This window comes from Epinephelus fuscoguttatus, linkage group LG10 (genome assembly GCF_011397635.1).
Source record: "Epinephelus fuscoguttatus linkage group LG10, E.fuscoguttatus.final_Chr_v1".
In the NCBI taxonomy this organism is placed as follows: domain Eukaryota; kingdom Metazoa; phylum Chordata; class Actinopteri; order Perciformes; family Serranidae; genus Epinephelus; species Epinephelus fuscoguttatus.
Window position 1 is genome coordinate 19,296,221 of NC_064761.1, and position 17,487 is coordinate 19,313,707.

The window sequence follows — 17,487 nt, forward strand, 5'->3', positions numbered from 1 at the left end:
GAAAATATAGCTGATTGTAACAGCCGTCAGTCAGATCATATTCGTCAAGGTGTGAATGAAAACCTACACACCTCCTACACAATGTTACATTTTGTTTAATTTAAGAGGTGTTGATGTAGCTCTATAAGACAATTATTTATAAGAAATTTGCTGCATCTAATTTATGTTGTAATAATAGTTTACCTGCTTGAATATGACACAATCCCTTTGTCAGTGGCGCAAAAGTGGAGCAATGGAGCAAAGTCTGAATATTTGGAATGACTTGAAGACACATGAATATTCAACAGTATGCGTCTATGTCTGTTTGTACACGTTACAGAGAAACAACATGACGTGGAGATCTTGTCTCCGCCTTCTAAGGAGAAGGAGAAGAAGAAAAGGCCGATGTCACAGATCAGTGGTGTGAAAAAGCCCACACAGAGCCCCAGCTTAGCACCCGCCTGCATCCCCCGCTTTGGAGTCAGCACACCCCACGAGAGCCTACTTGGCAAGGTGGGTCCACGCACACATTCACAGACACAGACACAGAAACACACACAAATACACTTTGGGTGACAGGTGTCCTGTTTTCCCTCTCCAGGAGGTCGAGGACATTAATCGTTGGGGTCTGGATATATTCAAGATAGCAGAATACTCTGGAAACCGCCCTCTGACGGTGATCATGTACTCCGTCTTCCAGGTATGAGGATCCCTCAACTCAAAGTCTGCTCACTTTTCAAGAGAGGTGAAAAATTATGAGGATGTGATATATTATAAAACTTAAAACCTGTAAATGAAGTTGGTTGGTTGCAGCTAACCTTAAAGCAACTTTCTTAGTTATTTGAACCAACACCACTGAAGAGAAAAACTGTGGTCCGTACTTGATGTGATTCTGATTCTCTCCTCTTCCTCTTCACCTTATCAGGAACGGGACCTTCTGAAAACTTTTAAGATCCCAAGTGACACCTTCATCACCTTAATGATGACCTTGGAGGACCACTACCATGCGGACGTAGCTTATCACAACAACATTCATGCAGCTGATGTGGTGCAGTCCACCCACGTCCTCCTGTCCACCCCCGCTTTAGAGGTGAGCTGAGGAAACTGATGTTATTGTAGCTTCTGGTTAAGTTATAGTTACAATATAATATCAATGTATTTGTTTTTAATTCATATGTTTCCTGTTTTTTGTTCATCCCAGGCGGTGTTCACAGACCTGGAGATCATGGCTGTTCTGTTTGCTAGTGCCATCCATGATGTCGACCACCCAGGAGTCACAAACCAGTTTCTAATAAACACAAGTATGTTTTTTTTTCACACAACTACTGTACCACAACAGAATAAATATTCGAATTCAAATTTTATGCTTGAGCAATTTTAGATTTATGTTTAGAAAAGAAATGTTTTTTACTTTAAGATAAATAGTTTTTTTGCAGGCCAATTACATTACCTATGTTTCAAGGATATAAAAGTTGAACACAGTTAGACAGTTAGAAATACGTTCAAATGGAGCAACACTTAATAACTGCTGGGACAAGAAGCATTCAAGACGATTTTCAGACACTTTATAGTAACCAAGAACAATTAAATTGTATGTTCCTCATAATCACACTGACGTATTGACTTCTTACGCTGCAGCTGAGCTAGGTCTGCTTCATGGTTTTAACAACTTTAATCTACATTTCTGCAGGTTCAGAGCTAGCACTTATGTACAACGATGCCTCGGTGCTGGAGAATCACCACCTCGCTGTGGGCTTCAAACTGCTGCAAGAAGACAACTGTGACATCTTCCAAAACCTCAGCAAGAAACAAAGAGACTCCCTCCGCAAGATGGTGATCGACATGGTGAGTCTGATGCACTTTTCACACGACATATTGAAAGAATTTTCAGCCGTGTTGTACATGAACTCCTGAACTGTTGCTTTACAGTGTGGTTTTTCTTTTGTTCTCAGTTCTATAAAGTTTGTGTACAGTAAAACCCTGCTGATGCAGTATATATAAAGGTTTATCACATTATGAGTCGGCCAGAACATGCAGAACAATCTGAATCATGAGAAAAAGATTTTGTTTTGTTGTTGACCCACCCTAGGTATAACTTGAAGCTGAGAGGCAAGAAAAACAGTGTCTTGGTTTTCTTTTCTTTTCTTTTTTTGTGTGTTTTTGTTTCCTGAATCAGATTTCGTAACTCTTTGCAATGGTGGAAAATTTTAAAGAAGTGCAAGGACAAATATGTGCAAAACTGTACCTCACCTCAATTTAAAAAAGAGTCGTTGCAAGACTAAAAGTATCATCAGAATCATTTCACATACACACTTCCTGCATCATTCACAACACTCCAATCACTGTTAAACCCAGCACAACCTGGTGTCTTTGGAAATGTAAGAAACAAGAACACCACATAATACAGCCTACAGGTCACACAGGAAGCATGAACATGCGTCATTTAATTAAAACAGAGTGACTGATGATGTGTTGAATGTCTTCTTTAGGTGCTTGCCACAGATATGTCCAAACACATGAACTTCTTGGCGGACATGAAAACAATGGTGGAGACCAAGAAGGTGACTAGTTTGGGAGTCCTGCTGCTAGACAACTACTCTGACCGCATCCAGGTGAGAACACACCCTGCTGACACTGAACATCAGAATATATGTACTGAATAAAGTGTAGTATTCGTCAGTCCTACACTGGAGGATTGGCTAAAAAAACAAACAAACAAAAAACTAATATATGAAATAATTAAATGCATGTTAAATATATTTAATACACTTCAAAATACATTTAAAATAAAAATAAAATAAAAATGTATATGTATATATATATATGTATATATAAATGAACAAAGAAACAAATAAATAAGGGGGGAATTATATTGGGAAGTAAATAAATAGGGAAATTAATACAAAGGTAAATAAATAAAGAAGCAAATTTAAACAAAAATATCCTTTCATGTTCACATTTTTTCAATTTATTACTGCTTACATTTCTTTTTAATATTTTTGGTTACATTTATTGACATATCTAGTTATTACTAAGTCATTTATTCATTAATTTTTAATTTGCCAGCTTCTGTCATCTGTAAATTACATGATGCTGTAGACATACCATACAGACAATGGAATATATAGCTATTTATACTGTACAGTAATTATACAGTGTATGACCTGCTTACTAGTATACAACCATAATACAAGTAACTGATCATCAGCATTATGACTCTACATATTACACATATAATCCAGTATAAACAGTATGATCAGCAGCACAGACTTTGTGGTTTCATGTTGCAGTCTCAGTGAATTGTGTCAGATTTTAGAAATGGATCAATAATCTGTCGCCATAATGATAGTGAGCAGTAAACACTGAGCAGTAGAGTCTCAGACTCTGGCAGCAGCATGTTTCCACTCAAACCTTCAGTCGCAGCAAACTGAACAGTTCCTATGTTCGCTGGGGAGTTGGTGTGAAACTGCTGCCACCTGCTGGACTAACAGTGGTTATTGCATCTGTATCTGTGTATCGTTGTAGAGTTAAAATATATCTACATATTAAATGTAAGGAAAGCTAGTTACCTTTCTTAAGTTATGACAGCTGCTTTTTCTGAGTAATTGTCGGTGAGGTTTTGAAAACATGACACACCAGCAGGGTCTGACTCAGCGTGTCTCCTCCAGGTTCTGCAGAACATGGTCCACTGTGCCGACCTAAGCAACCCAACCAAACCACTGGAGCTTTACCGCCAGTGGACGGACCGCATCATGGTGGAGTTCTTCACCCAGGGAGACCGAGAACGGGACAAGGGCATGGAGATCAGTCCCATGTGTGACAAACACAACGCCTCCATAGAGAAGACCCAGGTAACACCCACTGACACACATGGATGTTGAGAATAAAATAGAAAGTTCAAGGAGTTTAAAGTTAGTTTCAGCCTTCAGGTTAACATCAGAGGCAAAACTTTAAGTAATCTAATGATTACAGGTAAACATTACTGTGTCCATCATATTTGTCATGAATTACATAATCATTATCCTGTGATTATTCAATTAAAGTAATTGTTTTAAAATGTGCCCAAATTCTGTGTTTTCTGGCCAGCATGCTGTTTGCCATCTTGCTGCTGCAGACTATCAGTATTGGTTGCTTGTTTATCAAACATTACATCAGCATTTTATTACACACACAGTGCATATTTTTTGTTTTTGGCAGATTATTATTTTGTAATAGATACAGTAAAAAATATTCCATACATTTAAATTAAATTACTTTTATCAAGTCCAGACTGCGGACACACATTAATGTCCTTCAAAATCTGACTCTAAACACAGATGTGTCTCCAAAAATTCAGCATCATTTTAAAATGATCCTTTGCAGCGCTCTCACTAGACATGTAGCACCGAAGTCAAGTCAAGTCAATTTTATTTATATAGCACATTTCATACAACAAGCGTAAACTCAGTGTGCTTAAGATTCATCATACACGACAAACATAAAATATCAGAACAAGCACGACATGACAAAAAAAAACAAAATAAGAAGGTATTATTATTATTATTATTATTATTATTAACCCCATTATTCTTAAAAAAAAGGTGATGTAATAACAATTCTAATTCCTAAATCAAATCAAAATACACTTAAAAACCTAACTAAAAACTTCTGTACTATAGTTCATGTGGAGGAGAATTCCAGAGAGTAGGACCATAATGACTGAAAGCACCATGAGCTGATTGAGAGGTCATTCTAGGTACAGTGACTCGACCTTTATTTGATGATCTAAGGGATCTCTCTGGTGTGTAATCTGTGAGCATGTCCACAACATAGGATGGAGCTAAACCATTAAGAATTAAAAACAATAAGAAGTATTTTAAAATCATTTTTTTGTTTTTACTGGGAGCCAGTGTAGAGAAGATAAAATAGGAGTTATGTGGTCAGACCTTTTAGTTGCGTTTCTGGAAGTTAAGATCAGCATCTAATATCACCCACACCACAGTCATGCTCACTTTGACATGCTCAGAAGACAGAGTAGTTGTACGCACATCCAATCCTGCTTTAGGTCAGGTGCTGGATAATAGGGGTCCATGCAGAAAGAAGAACAAAATCTGCATACTGAATTAGAGCTCCCAGTAAGTTTGTAATGACTAAAAAACCAACGTTTCGACCCAAATGGTCTTCCTCAGGCAACTTCAAAGGAATGAATGAAAAGGCAGGTGGCAGGTATTCATATAGGCTAAGAGCCAGGTGTCATCCCACCCATGTCATCTGTCAATCAAACAATCAGACAGTCATTCAAGTGAGCCATATATAGGCATATGATGGCTACTTAGTATGCACAAAGGATTTGCATATCAATAAGTGCAGAGAATACAGACATGCAAAATAAACAAATTGTTATTGGGGAAACACATAATACAAAAGAGACAACTTTACTATTAGACAAGAAGCTTTTTAGAATATGTGCCAGTGTTTTTCTTCTTCCAACCTGCCTCCAACCTAGAAAAAAGGCGCACCCCTTATAACTCTGCTTTGTGCTGTGTCAGATACTCCCCCCTTGGTGCTAAGTTTAGGGAGACAATCCAAAAACACTGGCACATTGTAAACTCAGACCCTAAACTCAAGCATGTGTTCACTGAACCACCCAAACTAGTGTTTAAACGTCCAAACAACCTCAGGGACAGCCTGGTTAGATCTGACATCAGCCCCCAAAACACACCAAAACCTCTCAGTCTACCAGATGGTAACTACAAATGTGGGGGCTGCTCCCAATGCGTCTACACGCAGAGGTGCAAGACTTTTACCCATCCACACACAGGTCGCAACATTTCTATTCGTGGGACCATCACATGCAGTACCACACATGTGATTTACATGATCCGTTGCCCATGCAGCCTTACGTATATTGGGAAAACATCCAGGGAATTACGTACCAGAATCAGTGAACACAGGAGCAAGATCAGATTAGGCGACGAGCACAGCCCTGTTGCGGCCCATTTTAAAAAAGCAGGCCACAGTGTCAGTGCTCTGCGCTATCTAGGAGTGGAGAGGGTTAAAAAACAACGTAGGGGTGGTGATATTGAAAGAAGACTCCTTCAAAGGGAGACCTACTGGATCTTCTTTCTCAATACCATGTCACCCAATGGTCTTAATGAGGATTTTGACATTAGGCCCTTTTTGTGAACTGGTATTTGGTGTTGTTATTCTCCGTGCAGTGTTCCTGTTTAAAACTGTACTCCTTTTTTTTAAAAAAAAACTATAATCCCATGTTTGTTTGTTTTGTTTCTTTCTACAAAATTATAAAAAATCTTAAAATATTTACTAAAATATTCTAAAAAGTTTCTTGTCTAATAGTAAAGTTGTCTCTTTTGTATTATGTGTTTCCCCAATAACAATTTGTTTATTTTGCATATCTGTATTCTCTGGGAAGAAAGACCCAGGAAGACCATTTGGGTCGAAATGTTGGTTTTTTAGTCATTACAAACTTACTGGGAGCTCTAATTCAGTGTGCGGATTTTCTTCTTCTTTCCGCTTTGACATGCTCACGTGGTTTTACAGACAGGGGAGTTAACAAAGATTGAATTTCATTCCTCAGCCTTTGGTCCTACTAACAGAATCTCTGTTTTGTTGTGATTAAGCTGAAAAAATTCTTCACCATCGTAAGTCTGATATCTGCGATGCATTGGAAAAGGTCACTGAAATCACATCCTGGGTGTTAAAAAGAGCAACATGTTCATTTTTCCTCTTTGTAACCTGAAGCCTATTGTTTTAGTTTCATGGAAGTGTACATATGCATGCCTGTGTCATCAGCGACCTCAGATAATTTAACACACAAATCTGAGCAACTATATTACCTGTGTTATAGAGACCACACACTTAAGGTCACCAGTTTATTTGATTTGCATGTTAGGGTCGTCCATGGACACTTAAAAGCAGTTAAAACTGAATTTAAAAAAACAAATTTGATATGTCTACAGTCTAAACACCATCTCTGTCACACTGACATGTTTCAGTCCCAACACACACAGTGCTGGTATTCATCCAAAATGTCCCTAAACAGCATCTTAGCAACCTTCGTCTTCACTAAACAAGCTTTACTGTATGCACTAATTTGTCTTTTTGTTTTGTTTGACATATTTTATCCCTGTCTTATTTGTGTGTTATTAAAATTATTTCTGTGACTAGGTGGGCTTTATCGACTACGTAGTCCACCCTCTGTGGGAGACATGGGCCGACTTGGTGCACCCGGACGCCCAGGACATCCTGGACACGCTGGAGGACAACAGGGAGTGGTACCAGAGCATGATCCCCCGCAGCCCGTCGCCCTCCAGCCCCGAGGAGCACCATGCGGAGGTGATGCCAGGAGGAGCAGCTGTGGGAGCAGGAGGGGCCGTCCCTTCAGGAGGAGGAGGAGGAGGAGGAGGAGGAGGAGGAGGAGGAGGGGACAAGTTCCAGTTTGAACTCACTCTGGAGGAAGAGGAGGAGGATGAGGAGGAGTTGGATTCTGACCTGGAGAGTCCCCTTGAGGAGGATTCCCACTCAGGTGGGGAGCGGCAGCGGGACTCCTCCTCCCCCTCTTTGTCCCCAGACCCCCGCAGCAGCAGCAGCAGGTACCGTCCCCCCTCGCCTCACCCGTCTCGGACCCTGAATCTGGCTGCCATGTCGGTGCGGAGCCCCCACAGGACGCTGGCCTCCCCGGGACGGGAGGGCGCCAACAGGGACAGAGAACTGAGCCAGGAGGGCGACGGGGTGGCGTGTCTGCGTATGGGCACGTAACAACCAGCACAACCTGCCCCGCCTGAGAGACATGAGCGCTGGATGTGGAGAGACGGAGGCAGGGCAGGCCTTTACCAATAAAGTCTGTAAAATCACTACAGTCCCTTTACACTGGAGACACCCGCTCTGGAGAACAGAGGGACGTTTGCCTCTGTTTTATTTTCTATTTTAAAGAGAAGAATCATTTCAGCCACCTTTGGGTGCCTGATCGGCCTTTATGTCCCGTCCTGCTTTGTTGTAGCTTCAGTTCGGAGTGTCCCAGACAAAGACCGCTGCATTTTAACTGGGAAGAAAAGTGATACTCTAACAAGAACAAAAGGTAAAGGAAATGTCTTCCTCCAAACAAAAACTTTTTGTGACATTCAGACATGAGAATGAAGATCATGGTGGTCCGACAGGGTTTTGGAAATTATTTTGCACCATAGTTTTAATTTTAGGATATGAAATTACTGAGTCCGGTGGGAATAAGTGAGTATGATTTCTTTTTTTGAGAATGATGTGAGAGATGAATCATTTTACCAAATACAAGATGTAGATGAGAGAGAAGCGATGGACCTAAACCTCAGGGTATGAAGAGAAACATAAATCTAATGTAGCACAGATGTAGTGGGTACCCCTGACCTGACCCTCCACCCCAAACTGTCTTTCCTGTTTGATTTACCTCCAAACCAGAGACAACTGAGACTTTGTTCGACCTGCGTGTCTCTACATTTGATTAAAACCCTTTAATAGAAAATTTGGCAACTGAAGCAATCAAATAATATATATTTAAACCAGCTTGTAGCACCACAGAGATTGAACACTGAAGAAGACTGCGCCACAGTCTCACCTGTTGAAAGTGAAAAAAGACACCACCTGTATAATTAGTCTGGGCTTTATTTTTTTACCTGAGATGATTTTAAATGGTGTCATTGTTTTAGGGTTTTGAACAGTTGTTTGTTGTACAGTTGCTGGTCTTGTCTGTGTTTATGTGCTTGAAAAGCATTTTTTATCAGGGTGCCTCCGGTCCGCAGTAGCACTTTACCGTCTCTGCCCTTCAGCTCTTCTATTCAGTCACACAAAGGGCTTCATCCACTGTAGGCCTACTGATCACACAGACACAGCACAGGACGTCTGACTCCAGGTACCAGTAGGCGGGGCAGGAACACGCACTGGTTGGTTGATTCAGAATTTCACGAACTAATTTAGCCAACAACAACTTTGACAACCTTCTGGTGGTCTGATAATTTTGGAATTGTAAGACTCCTTCTGTTTTATGAGAAGCTTTATTTGAGTTGAGCTGCAGCGATTAGTTGTTTATCAGTTAGTTGATTAACAGAAAATTAATTGGCAACTATTCTGACATTCAAATAATCATTTTGGCCAAGCATTTGCTGGTTTTATGCTTCATAAATGTGAGAATTTGATGCTTTTCTTTGTCATAGATGACAATACACCAAATAGCTTTGGATTTATGGGCTAATGGTCGGATAAAACAAACCAACTGAAGACATCACCTTTGGCTCTTGGACATTAGCCAATGGCAGGCAGTGATTTTGCCAGTCAGGACATGCTCCTGGATCAGCATCCCTCATGACATTTCTAGACCAACATTGCGATCAACCAATCACAGCCCTCTGACATCATCAGTGTGCTGCTCCTGTGCTTCTTTCAAAATTCCTTTGTGCTTCTTCAGAGCAAACCTTGTTTTCCAAATCGAAGTTAGTACAATTGAACAAAATCCTCAGTAACATTGAAGAAAAACCTTGTAAGCTACTGCAGGGTTAGCGAGTTAGCTTGTTAATTAGGTAGGCTATGCTAATGAGTAAACTTGACAACAGGCTAAAATATTGTTCATTGACATTAAAAGGAAAGATAAAAGCATTTTGCAGTTGCAAAGACCTGTAAAGGACACATTTTCCCTCCTTTTAAAAAGCCTATTCAAAACTTTTTGCAAGATTGCCATTATGATGATGACGATGGTCCTGGATAAACTTAACCAAATCTATCCAGGATCAACATGGAAAAAAGGAGGGAAAATATGTGAACCACAAAATACCATTATCGTTATTCTTTGTTAGTCAACAGCTTACTTGGTAGCATAGCCTACCTACTGAGCAAGCTAACTCACTAACATTCAAGCCTATTGGCAAGCTTACTTGTTAGTTTAGCCTACCTAGTTAGCAAGCTAACTCACTAGCCCTAGAATAGCTTAAGGTTTTTGTTCAGTGTTGCTGAGGATTTTATTTAATTGTATTAACTTCACTTTGGGAAACTAGCTTAGCTCTGAAAAAGCATAAAGGGATAATCTTGGCCCTGGAGTTCTATGAGGGAAGTTGATCTAGGAGCGTGTCCTCCTTGGCAAAATCATGGTGTGCTTTAAAGGTAGGTGTTTAGTTACTTTCTGACATTTTATTTACAAGATGATAAATCAACAAAATAACGGGCAGATTAATTGATAATGAAACAAAGCATTAGTTACAGCCTTAGAAAAGAGCTCTGTGCAAACTGACTGCCCCTTTATTACCAAATACAGGTGCAACCAACAAATTCACCTGGACTGCATCTCTCTCTTTAAGGCAAACTTAAAACTGCATTGTTCTCTGAAAACATCTGAAGCTCGATACTGGGAATCTTCCTGACAAAAAACAGCAGCCTTTCTGAATCTGAAAAGTCTTTTTCGGAGTCTTGATGCCTCTGCTTTTGTATCCACTACTCAGTGTTTTGGAACTTGAATTGATAAGTGGTCCCAGTTATGCTCATACATAGCCTCACCTACAAATTGATAAAAGCCTGCTCTTCTTCCTAAAAGCTTTAAGGATATTGCAGGTGTACTTATATATTTTTCCTGTTGTCAACAGATCCCATGAAAAGACCAAAACCGTCTCTCAATATATTTACGACTTCTCATTTCCATCTGTGGTCTCAACCCAAATATTATTGTTCCTCCAGGGATGTAAATCATTTAAAATGGGTCACAAATATATTTATTTTCATTTTTTTAAAAGGGAATTTTACTTTTTAGCAAACATGACCCAATCAGCAGTAATTCACACATTAACACACCTTAGTTGTATGTTGGGTAAATCCAAACCAGACTACAGTGCACGCGTTCATAATGAAGGAGTCTCTTAGTGCAATATTGTGGCTCACTGGTGTGTTTTTTTGCACAACAGTGGAGTTCTATGGCACAGATAAGCTGCTACACAGTCAGTATTTAGTAGTTTGATCAGTTCATCGTGGGTTTTTGTCTTTTCATGGGCTCAATAAGGAAAATATGTAATGGCACCACATTTATCCTTTAATCGGGACCTGTCATTATTTCCTCACCTACAAGTTAAAATTATGTGAGCTAGAAAAGCACTTCAGTACTCAAACCTCAAGTGAATGATTGTTCCTTTTCTTGAACATTTCACACAGAAGTTAAACATTAGCCCGAGTTAAAGGCCTGTCTGCTATTTTAAATGTTTTCTGTAGGGATCTTATAATTCCAATCAGTCACCGTGGTGTTACTGTCCCGCCCTGCCGACAGGATCTGATGTAGAGATCGGAAGGTGCTGACAGGAATGAATCGGATCAAACAAACTAGATTGTGTTCCATCAGGTTATCAGTCTTATTTGATAGATCGACTGGGATAACTGTGTGCCATAAGTGTTTAAAACACACCAACACCTGCCAGCCTACGATGCTGTACATTTTTACACTAGAGATTTTAACCTGATGATTGTATCAAAGTCATTGACTTTATAGTGTTAGTTTTTACGAATGATACATGTTAACAGTATTTAAAGCAGACCGTTTATTAGATTTTTGTGCAGCTCACGATCAGTTCGTTCAGCCCTTTCCTTAATCAGATAGCTGAGACTCGAGAATGTGTGTGTAGTTTTCAGGAGTCCATGTTCAGTCTAGAGCAGTGTTTGTCGCCATCACTGAGGTAGAGAGACCAGGAAGCAAACGAGCACTACACGAAGAGATGATGCACTTCCTGGTCCGGCAGTCGTAGAAAACACTAGTCTAACAGTATTTCATTAACTCAGCTAGTAAGCTTTATCGATCAGCCTTACATGTGATGGGAGCGGCTGGAGCCTAGTGTTAAAGGACCATTGTGCTGTTTTTAACATGCCGAGCCTCAACGTGGTGTTTCAGCTACATTTCTGGAAAACTAGAAGAAGCAAGGAGACTGCTCTCAAAGAATCAGAGTACATATGAATCTTAAATTTCTTATTACAGCAGCAATATTCTGCTTCTGTCCTTACACATATTCTAAAAGAAAATATCAAAAGAGAAATCAAGCTACACATAAAAAGAATAATGTCGTTTTCATGTTTTGCTGGTTACACACTTTACTTAGCTTCCAGTGTCAAAACCCCTTAAAACTCCATGATGAAAATGCCAGAGCGTTTGGATGTTCTGATTACTCACGGACCTCGCCTCATCGACAGGCCAAAGTTTACACTTGCACACAAGAAATGAAAGAAAAGGCTTTTTGTTTTCTGATCCTTGTGGCTTTTTATTTAATAAATCTTTTTTTGTTTGTTTGTTTTTATACATGAAAGACTTGCGCAGTAATGAAGGTTGCATCCTTTCTGAAAAGTTGCTCTGCAATCATCCACGTAGCTTCCTCTTCCTTTCCTAGTTTTGGGTCTTGGTACCAAATGTATCTAATATTTAATAGTGTGCTCAGTATAAACCTCAAGTCTGAGGTATGCAGGTACAGTACCTGTTAAACGCTGGTTAAAAAGCACATTTACTTTAACTGCAGTAGATAAAGGAAACAGTTAGAAGTCAGCACTTTGTATAATATTTTGAAATATGAAGCTGCTGTTATTCAAAAATGATGAAGGACAAAGAAAACTATTCTTCCTCTTTTAAAACCTCTGATTCTGAAGATTTATGTGAAACTTCTGTCTTTAGGAAGTATGTTCTTAATACAGTTTATATCATGGAAGTCATCTAAATTACATTACATGCCTCCCTCTGTGTGATGGCTTTAACACAGCAGCTGTATGTTAGCTCTCCTGCAACACAGGAACTGATGAGTTTTAATTTTTCCTGTTAGTATTGAACACACTGAAGCAGTGACAGTCACCATGGCTGAACAGGAAAACAATGCACAACATAAAGTCAAGTACAAATCAATCATTTGAAGTCCTCATTATAAAAATTCCTTCATGTTGAATGAAGAAAACATGTCACATTCATGTGAAAAAAATGCTTAACATACAAATCAGCACTGCATTTTCATCATGTGGGATTACTGTGGATTTGAAACATGTAATGACACCTGATTTCAGTTTCCAGTCAGCTGAATGTAGCTCAGTTTGGAGGCATTCACATCGGCATGTTAAAACACAGCAGCATGGCCCCTTACAAGAAGACATCGGTGCCATACAGTGTTAAATGTGTTGATGAGCAGGAGAGTTGCTGCTCCTTCTCCGTTATTGTGTCGCGCTGATACTGCCACCATTAATGTTCATGCCGTTTCCTCAGCCTCTGTGTCGTGCAAACTTCTATAAGATATTTATTCTCCAAACATGTCTGTCCGGACAAAGTACTGTAACACAGGACTTTTGAGTTTATGTTCTGGAGCCTAAAAATCAAGTATGCTTTACAAGTGTACGCCTGCCACTCCAATGTTTTTGTCAAAGAAAATAAAAACTATATTTTTGTTTCTCATTCTAAGCCAAAAGACTCTCGGGAGTTCAGGGTGTTTCAAGTGGAAAATGCCAATAAATAATATGGAAATTTAACAGACTGGTTGTTTTGTTTCTTAATTGATGACATTGACACAGAATCTTCACAGAAATAATTAATTAAGCACTACAATAGGTATAAGACAGATTTATTACAATTTACAATCAAATCCCAAGAGGCCCCTTTAAAAAAAAAAAAAAAAATAATAATAATAATATTCCACATCCACACTGTTGTTATAAACTACAAACTAAATATATGTTAACATGTTTTTTATGCTGTTATTTGGTACATTATGTAGGTTATGATTTACTGTTTTCACACATGTTGAAGTTGGTTTTGTCGAGTTCAGCAGAAGCCTCTGTTCAGTCTGACCGGAGCTCCTGTGCAGGCTGGAGGCTTCACACCCTGAAGACACCACACAGTTACACACACATTTCACACATCTGACACTCCTAGATTATAACTGTCAAATATAGTAACAAACACTATCTGTATGTTAATACTGGGACATACTGTCAGGGTGAACAGTAATGGTCAAATATATAGAATAAATGTTTAATATTTTTAAAGTACTCATTTTCCCTCCTTCACTCTGGCTTCTTTTTTTCACCCACAGTTTTGTTTGACATTTTCAGGGCCGACATGAATCAGAGTCTATGTTTCAATGCCAATTTACAGACAGGTAAATATACAAAAAGTAAGGCATGGCAATTTTATTAATATAGCACCATTCATACACAAGGCAATTCAATGTGCTTTACAAGAGAAATACATTAAAAACAATAGCTAAAAGCAAGAAAATAAATAGTTAAACACAGTGCAGAAAAAAAGTACCACTATAGATTTAGACATAATAATAATAATAATAATAATAATAATAATAATAATAATAAAAATAAACTGATAATACAGATAAAAAAAATAAAATAAAATGGAAAGACGTAGTAGCAAGAAAAAGAAAAAAATCTGAAAAAAATTGAATAAATAAAATGAAAATATCTTTGGCTTCTTTTTCATTTTCACTCTGTGAGAAGATTCCCCAATCTTCTTTACATGTATTTCTAAACATGTATTTTACTTAAATATCCCATGTGTAGAGTCACAGTAGCTGGAAACAAAACTAAAACCAAACAAGTCCTCACCTTGTAGAGTTGGCAAACAGAACTGAAAAGGGACGACATCGCCTTGTCCTCATTCTCCTCTGTGTATTCCTGAAACACACATACAGCTGATGATCTTTAATTCGGTTACAACTTTTCGTCCTCATTACACATCAATTTTTAAGAGCATCAGCAGCAGCTCTCCAACTACAGGCAAAAATCCAGAGGTGGTGCACAGTATTATCCCAAACTACATCCATCCATCATGAATCTTAGACTTCCATTAGATAATTATTTGACCTCATAATATCATGAAGGACATTTAGTATTTTATGATTTGAGTTCCTTATTAATTATTCAACTTTACACATTTTAACTCATCAACAGCTCAATAAATGACATAACTGGGTCCAGAGGAATATTTTTAGAATTAAAACTGTGCATAGTGTTTTACCCCATTGAAGGTGACCCAGGGGACATGTGTGTGGGGGGGGTTCAGCGCTCTGGTCATGACAGCGTTGGCGTGCATCAGCTGGTGACCCAGACTTCCCCTCACACAGGAGTCGACACTCAACCAGGTGACGGAGGGCGCGTACAGCTGGAGACACTGAGACAACAGCATCAGCAACACATTAGATTAAGCAAAAGTCTTTAGGGATTTTACATGTTTTAAAATCCCTTCCCGTCACTCCCTACTGCGTTTTGTGCAAAGCCTCAGTTTATTTTGTGGATACTCACAGGCTGGGCTGCGTTGAGAACATCTACAGCCGACTCCATGCAGTAGATGATCTGAAATGCTGTATGTCCAGTTAAATGGATGATACAGGCCTAAGGAGCAGATCAATCTAAAGTCATTGTGTTGTATTGAATGAAATGTGGCAGAGCAGCAATGCACGTTAGGATACATTCAAACCTCGATCATGTTTCCTCTGCATTCAGGCTCTCCATGCTGACAGGTGAAGGGAGAGTTGGCTGAAGGAAGCTCCTACAAGAGGAGAGTCAACTTTCAGAGGCATGTGATGATAGTTAGTTAATATATTAACAGAGGATAAGGATCAGTGTACCTTAGCGTTCCCGTAGGGGACCAGAGTGACGGTCATAATGTCCTGCAGCATCATCCAGGTGGGGAAGAGCTGCTGGGTGATGAAGACTCTGCAGGCCGGACACAGACTCTCATAGTACAGAGTGACAGATACTGGAGGAACAGCTTGGTAGGATCTGGTAGCATTCACTTCCATACATTGCTTCTGAACCTGCAGGATGAATATATGACACAGCAACTTTGGTTTCTGGAAAGTGTCACATTATGTTTATGTATAAGTTTATAAAAGAGGTGGTAGTGAGCTAAGCAAAAGGCATCATCTTGAGCATTTGAATCTCTTTTCCAGTTTGGTGACAATAACATGCAGCACATTCTGCCAGGTCAATAAAAATATTCCTGAAAGCAAACGGTATGCAGAAGAAGAAACAGCGGATAAGGTGGTGAGAGCAGACAAGATCCTGTTTTAAAACCAGAGGGGAGAATTAATTCAACTGTTTAGTTAAAAACAAAAAGATGATTTCATAACTAAAATATTTAAAGACTAATACAGCACCTGCTTGCTTTTCTTCTTCTCATTTCATTGTTTACTGTGCATAGAGGCATCAAATGTCACTGTTGCCTCTGATGTCTTGCCAATGGGCATTTTATTAATGGTATTTATATTTTTATTAGTATAAACAGACAACAAAGTCTGTATGTCAAGAATCAAAGAAAACCAAATTCCTGTTTTTTCTTTTTTTCTTCTGCTCAACTTTAAACTGATTAAGTGTTTGTGTGCTTTGACCCAGTCGGTCACATGAAGAACCACTGGTGTTCAATTTCTGAAGCATGACTCTCATTTAAACACAGACTCTGACTTTTTTTTTTCTCATGTTTGGGACAACAATACTCACTGATAACACTAAAATTAAAGTTATTAAAATATAATAACAATCAGCATTTTTAGAGAATTTACTCTTTCCTCATACAAACGGGAAAAAAACTGCTTGGTATTTCAGCTGTTAACATGTAAGCACATGAGAGGACTGTCATAAATTTTCTAAAAGCCTGTAATTCCATCAGTAAAATCAATAAAAAGAATAAAATATAATTAACAAATAATAAAATTAAACAAAAATATCTTTCAGTATTTGGGTGATTTTTTCCCCTCTTTTGTGAGAGAATTTCATAGATTATTTATTCATATAGCCTCTTAACCACTGAGAGAAAAACGTTTGTAGCTATTGTTGCATTTCTTATGCGTCCACATTATTATCTAATAATAATAATAATAATATTAATAATGATTACTGTTTGTGAATATTGGAGCATTTTCTGCTGTGACCCCATATTGGCAAACAATAAAAACAGACCTCTGTAAACAGACTCCACTCACATTGCATGCTATCGCTATCTCCAGGGACCGACACCACTGAGACGGCGGGTACCGGCAGGACGGTTTGGGGTGGGACTGGATCCCGGAGCTGCTCCGGTCGGCCCACAGGAGGAGAAACACAGGCAGCAGTCCTGACAGCTTCATGTTTGGTATGAGGAGTTCACCACACACTGCAGTCACCGAGGAGGGAGGACTGAAGCTGCTCCTCCTTAGAGCCGCCCAATCATCAGCTGATTAACGCCAGGTGTGATTGACTGCTGCTGCCTTCAGGGATCCTCGGAAAACTCTTACTTCCGGCTCCGTGAAGAGGAAAACTGGGATTTATTGCAGCAGTTTAATGGTTCAAACTTTTGTCTTGATATCAGTGACAAATATACAAGAAAAAAAGATTTAGTGATGTGACAACCTCCACTTGAAATACTTGGCTTTTACTGTGGTGGTTTGCCTCCCCCTAGTGGTGACACATGCGTATAACACGGTTTACACACCTAGACTTATTTCTAATTAAACTGAAAAGTGACGGTCATGGAGGAGCCACGTGTTTTCCTGGTGTGCT

The 17,487-nt window shown here is 39.1% G+C and overlaps 2 protein-coding genes across 7 annotated transcripts in view; one reads left to right on the forward strand and one right to left on the reverse strand.

Moving 5' to 3' along the window:
- LOC125895463 (cAMP-specific 3',5'-cyclic phosphodiesterase 4D-like) overlaps positions 1-13,467 on the forward strand; it is a 130,957-nt gene extending 117,490 nt beyond the window's left edge. For all 6 annotated transcript variants that reach the window (XM_049587318.1, XM_049587320.1, XM_049587317.1 and 3 more), the window contains 8 exons: positions 320-492; positions 581-679; positions 905-1,069; positions 1,181-1,280; positions 1,670-1,824; positions 2,469-2,591; positions 3,648-3,830; positions 7,147-13,467. In XM_049587318.1, coding sequence (XP_049443275.1) covers positions 320-492; positions 581-679; positions 905-1,069; positions 1,181-1,280; positions 1,670-1,824; positions 2,469-2,591; positions 3,648-3,830; positions 7,147-7,737 — 1,589 coding nt within the window. In that variant the 3' untranslated portion in view covers positions 7,738-13,467. The remainder of the gene's footprint in view (positions 1-319; positions 493-580; positions 680-904; positions 1,070-1,180; positions 1,281-1,669; positions 1,825-2,468; positions 2,592-3,647; positions 3,831-7,146) is intronic.
- Positions 13,468-13,566: 99 nt separating this feature from the next.
- si:dkey-197i20.6 (gamma-interferon-inducible lysosomal thiol reductase) lies at positions 13,567-17,139 on the reverse strand. The gene is made up of 7 exons (XM_049587323.1): positions 16,932-17,139; positions 15,579-15,767; positions 15,428-15,499; positions 15,253-15,342; positions 14,969-15,121; positions 14,557-14,625; positions 13,567-13,819 (listed from the first exon to the last, which is right to left on the reverse strand). Exons 1-7 carry the CDS (start codon positions 17,073-17,075, stop codon positions 13,760-13,762), a joined length of 777 nt encoding a protein of 258 aa, XP_049443280.1. The 5' UTR covers positions 17,076-17,139; the 3' UTR covers positions 13,567-13,759.
- Positions 17,140-17,487: the final 348 nt, after the last annotated feature.

What these genes read in the sequence shown, in the direction of transcription:
- si:dkey-197i20.6 (XM_049587323.1), bottom strand. Translation starts at nt 17,075, where the DNA reads ATGAAGCTGTCAGGACTGCTGCCTGTGTTTCTCCTCCTGTGGGCCGAC. An exon ending in TCCCCTACGGGAACGCTAAG is followed by an intron (nt 15,500 to 15,578) that starts GTACACTGATCC and finishes CTCCTCTTGTAG; the next exon opens with GAGCTTCCTTCAGCCAACTC. An exon ending in CTGTTTGCCAACTCTACAAG is followed by an intron (nt 13,820 to 14,556) that starts GTGAGGACTTGT and finishes TGGTGTCTTCAG; the next exon opens with GGTGTGAAGCCTCCAGCCTG.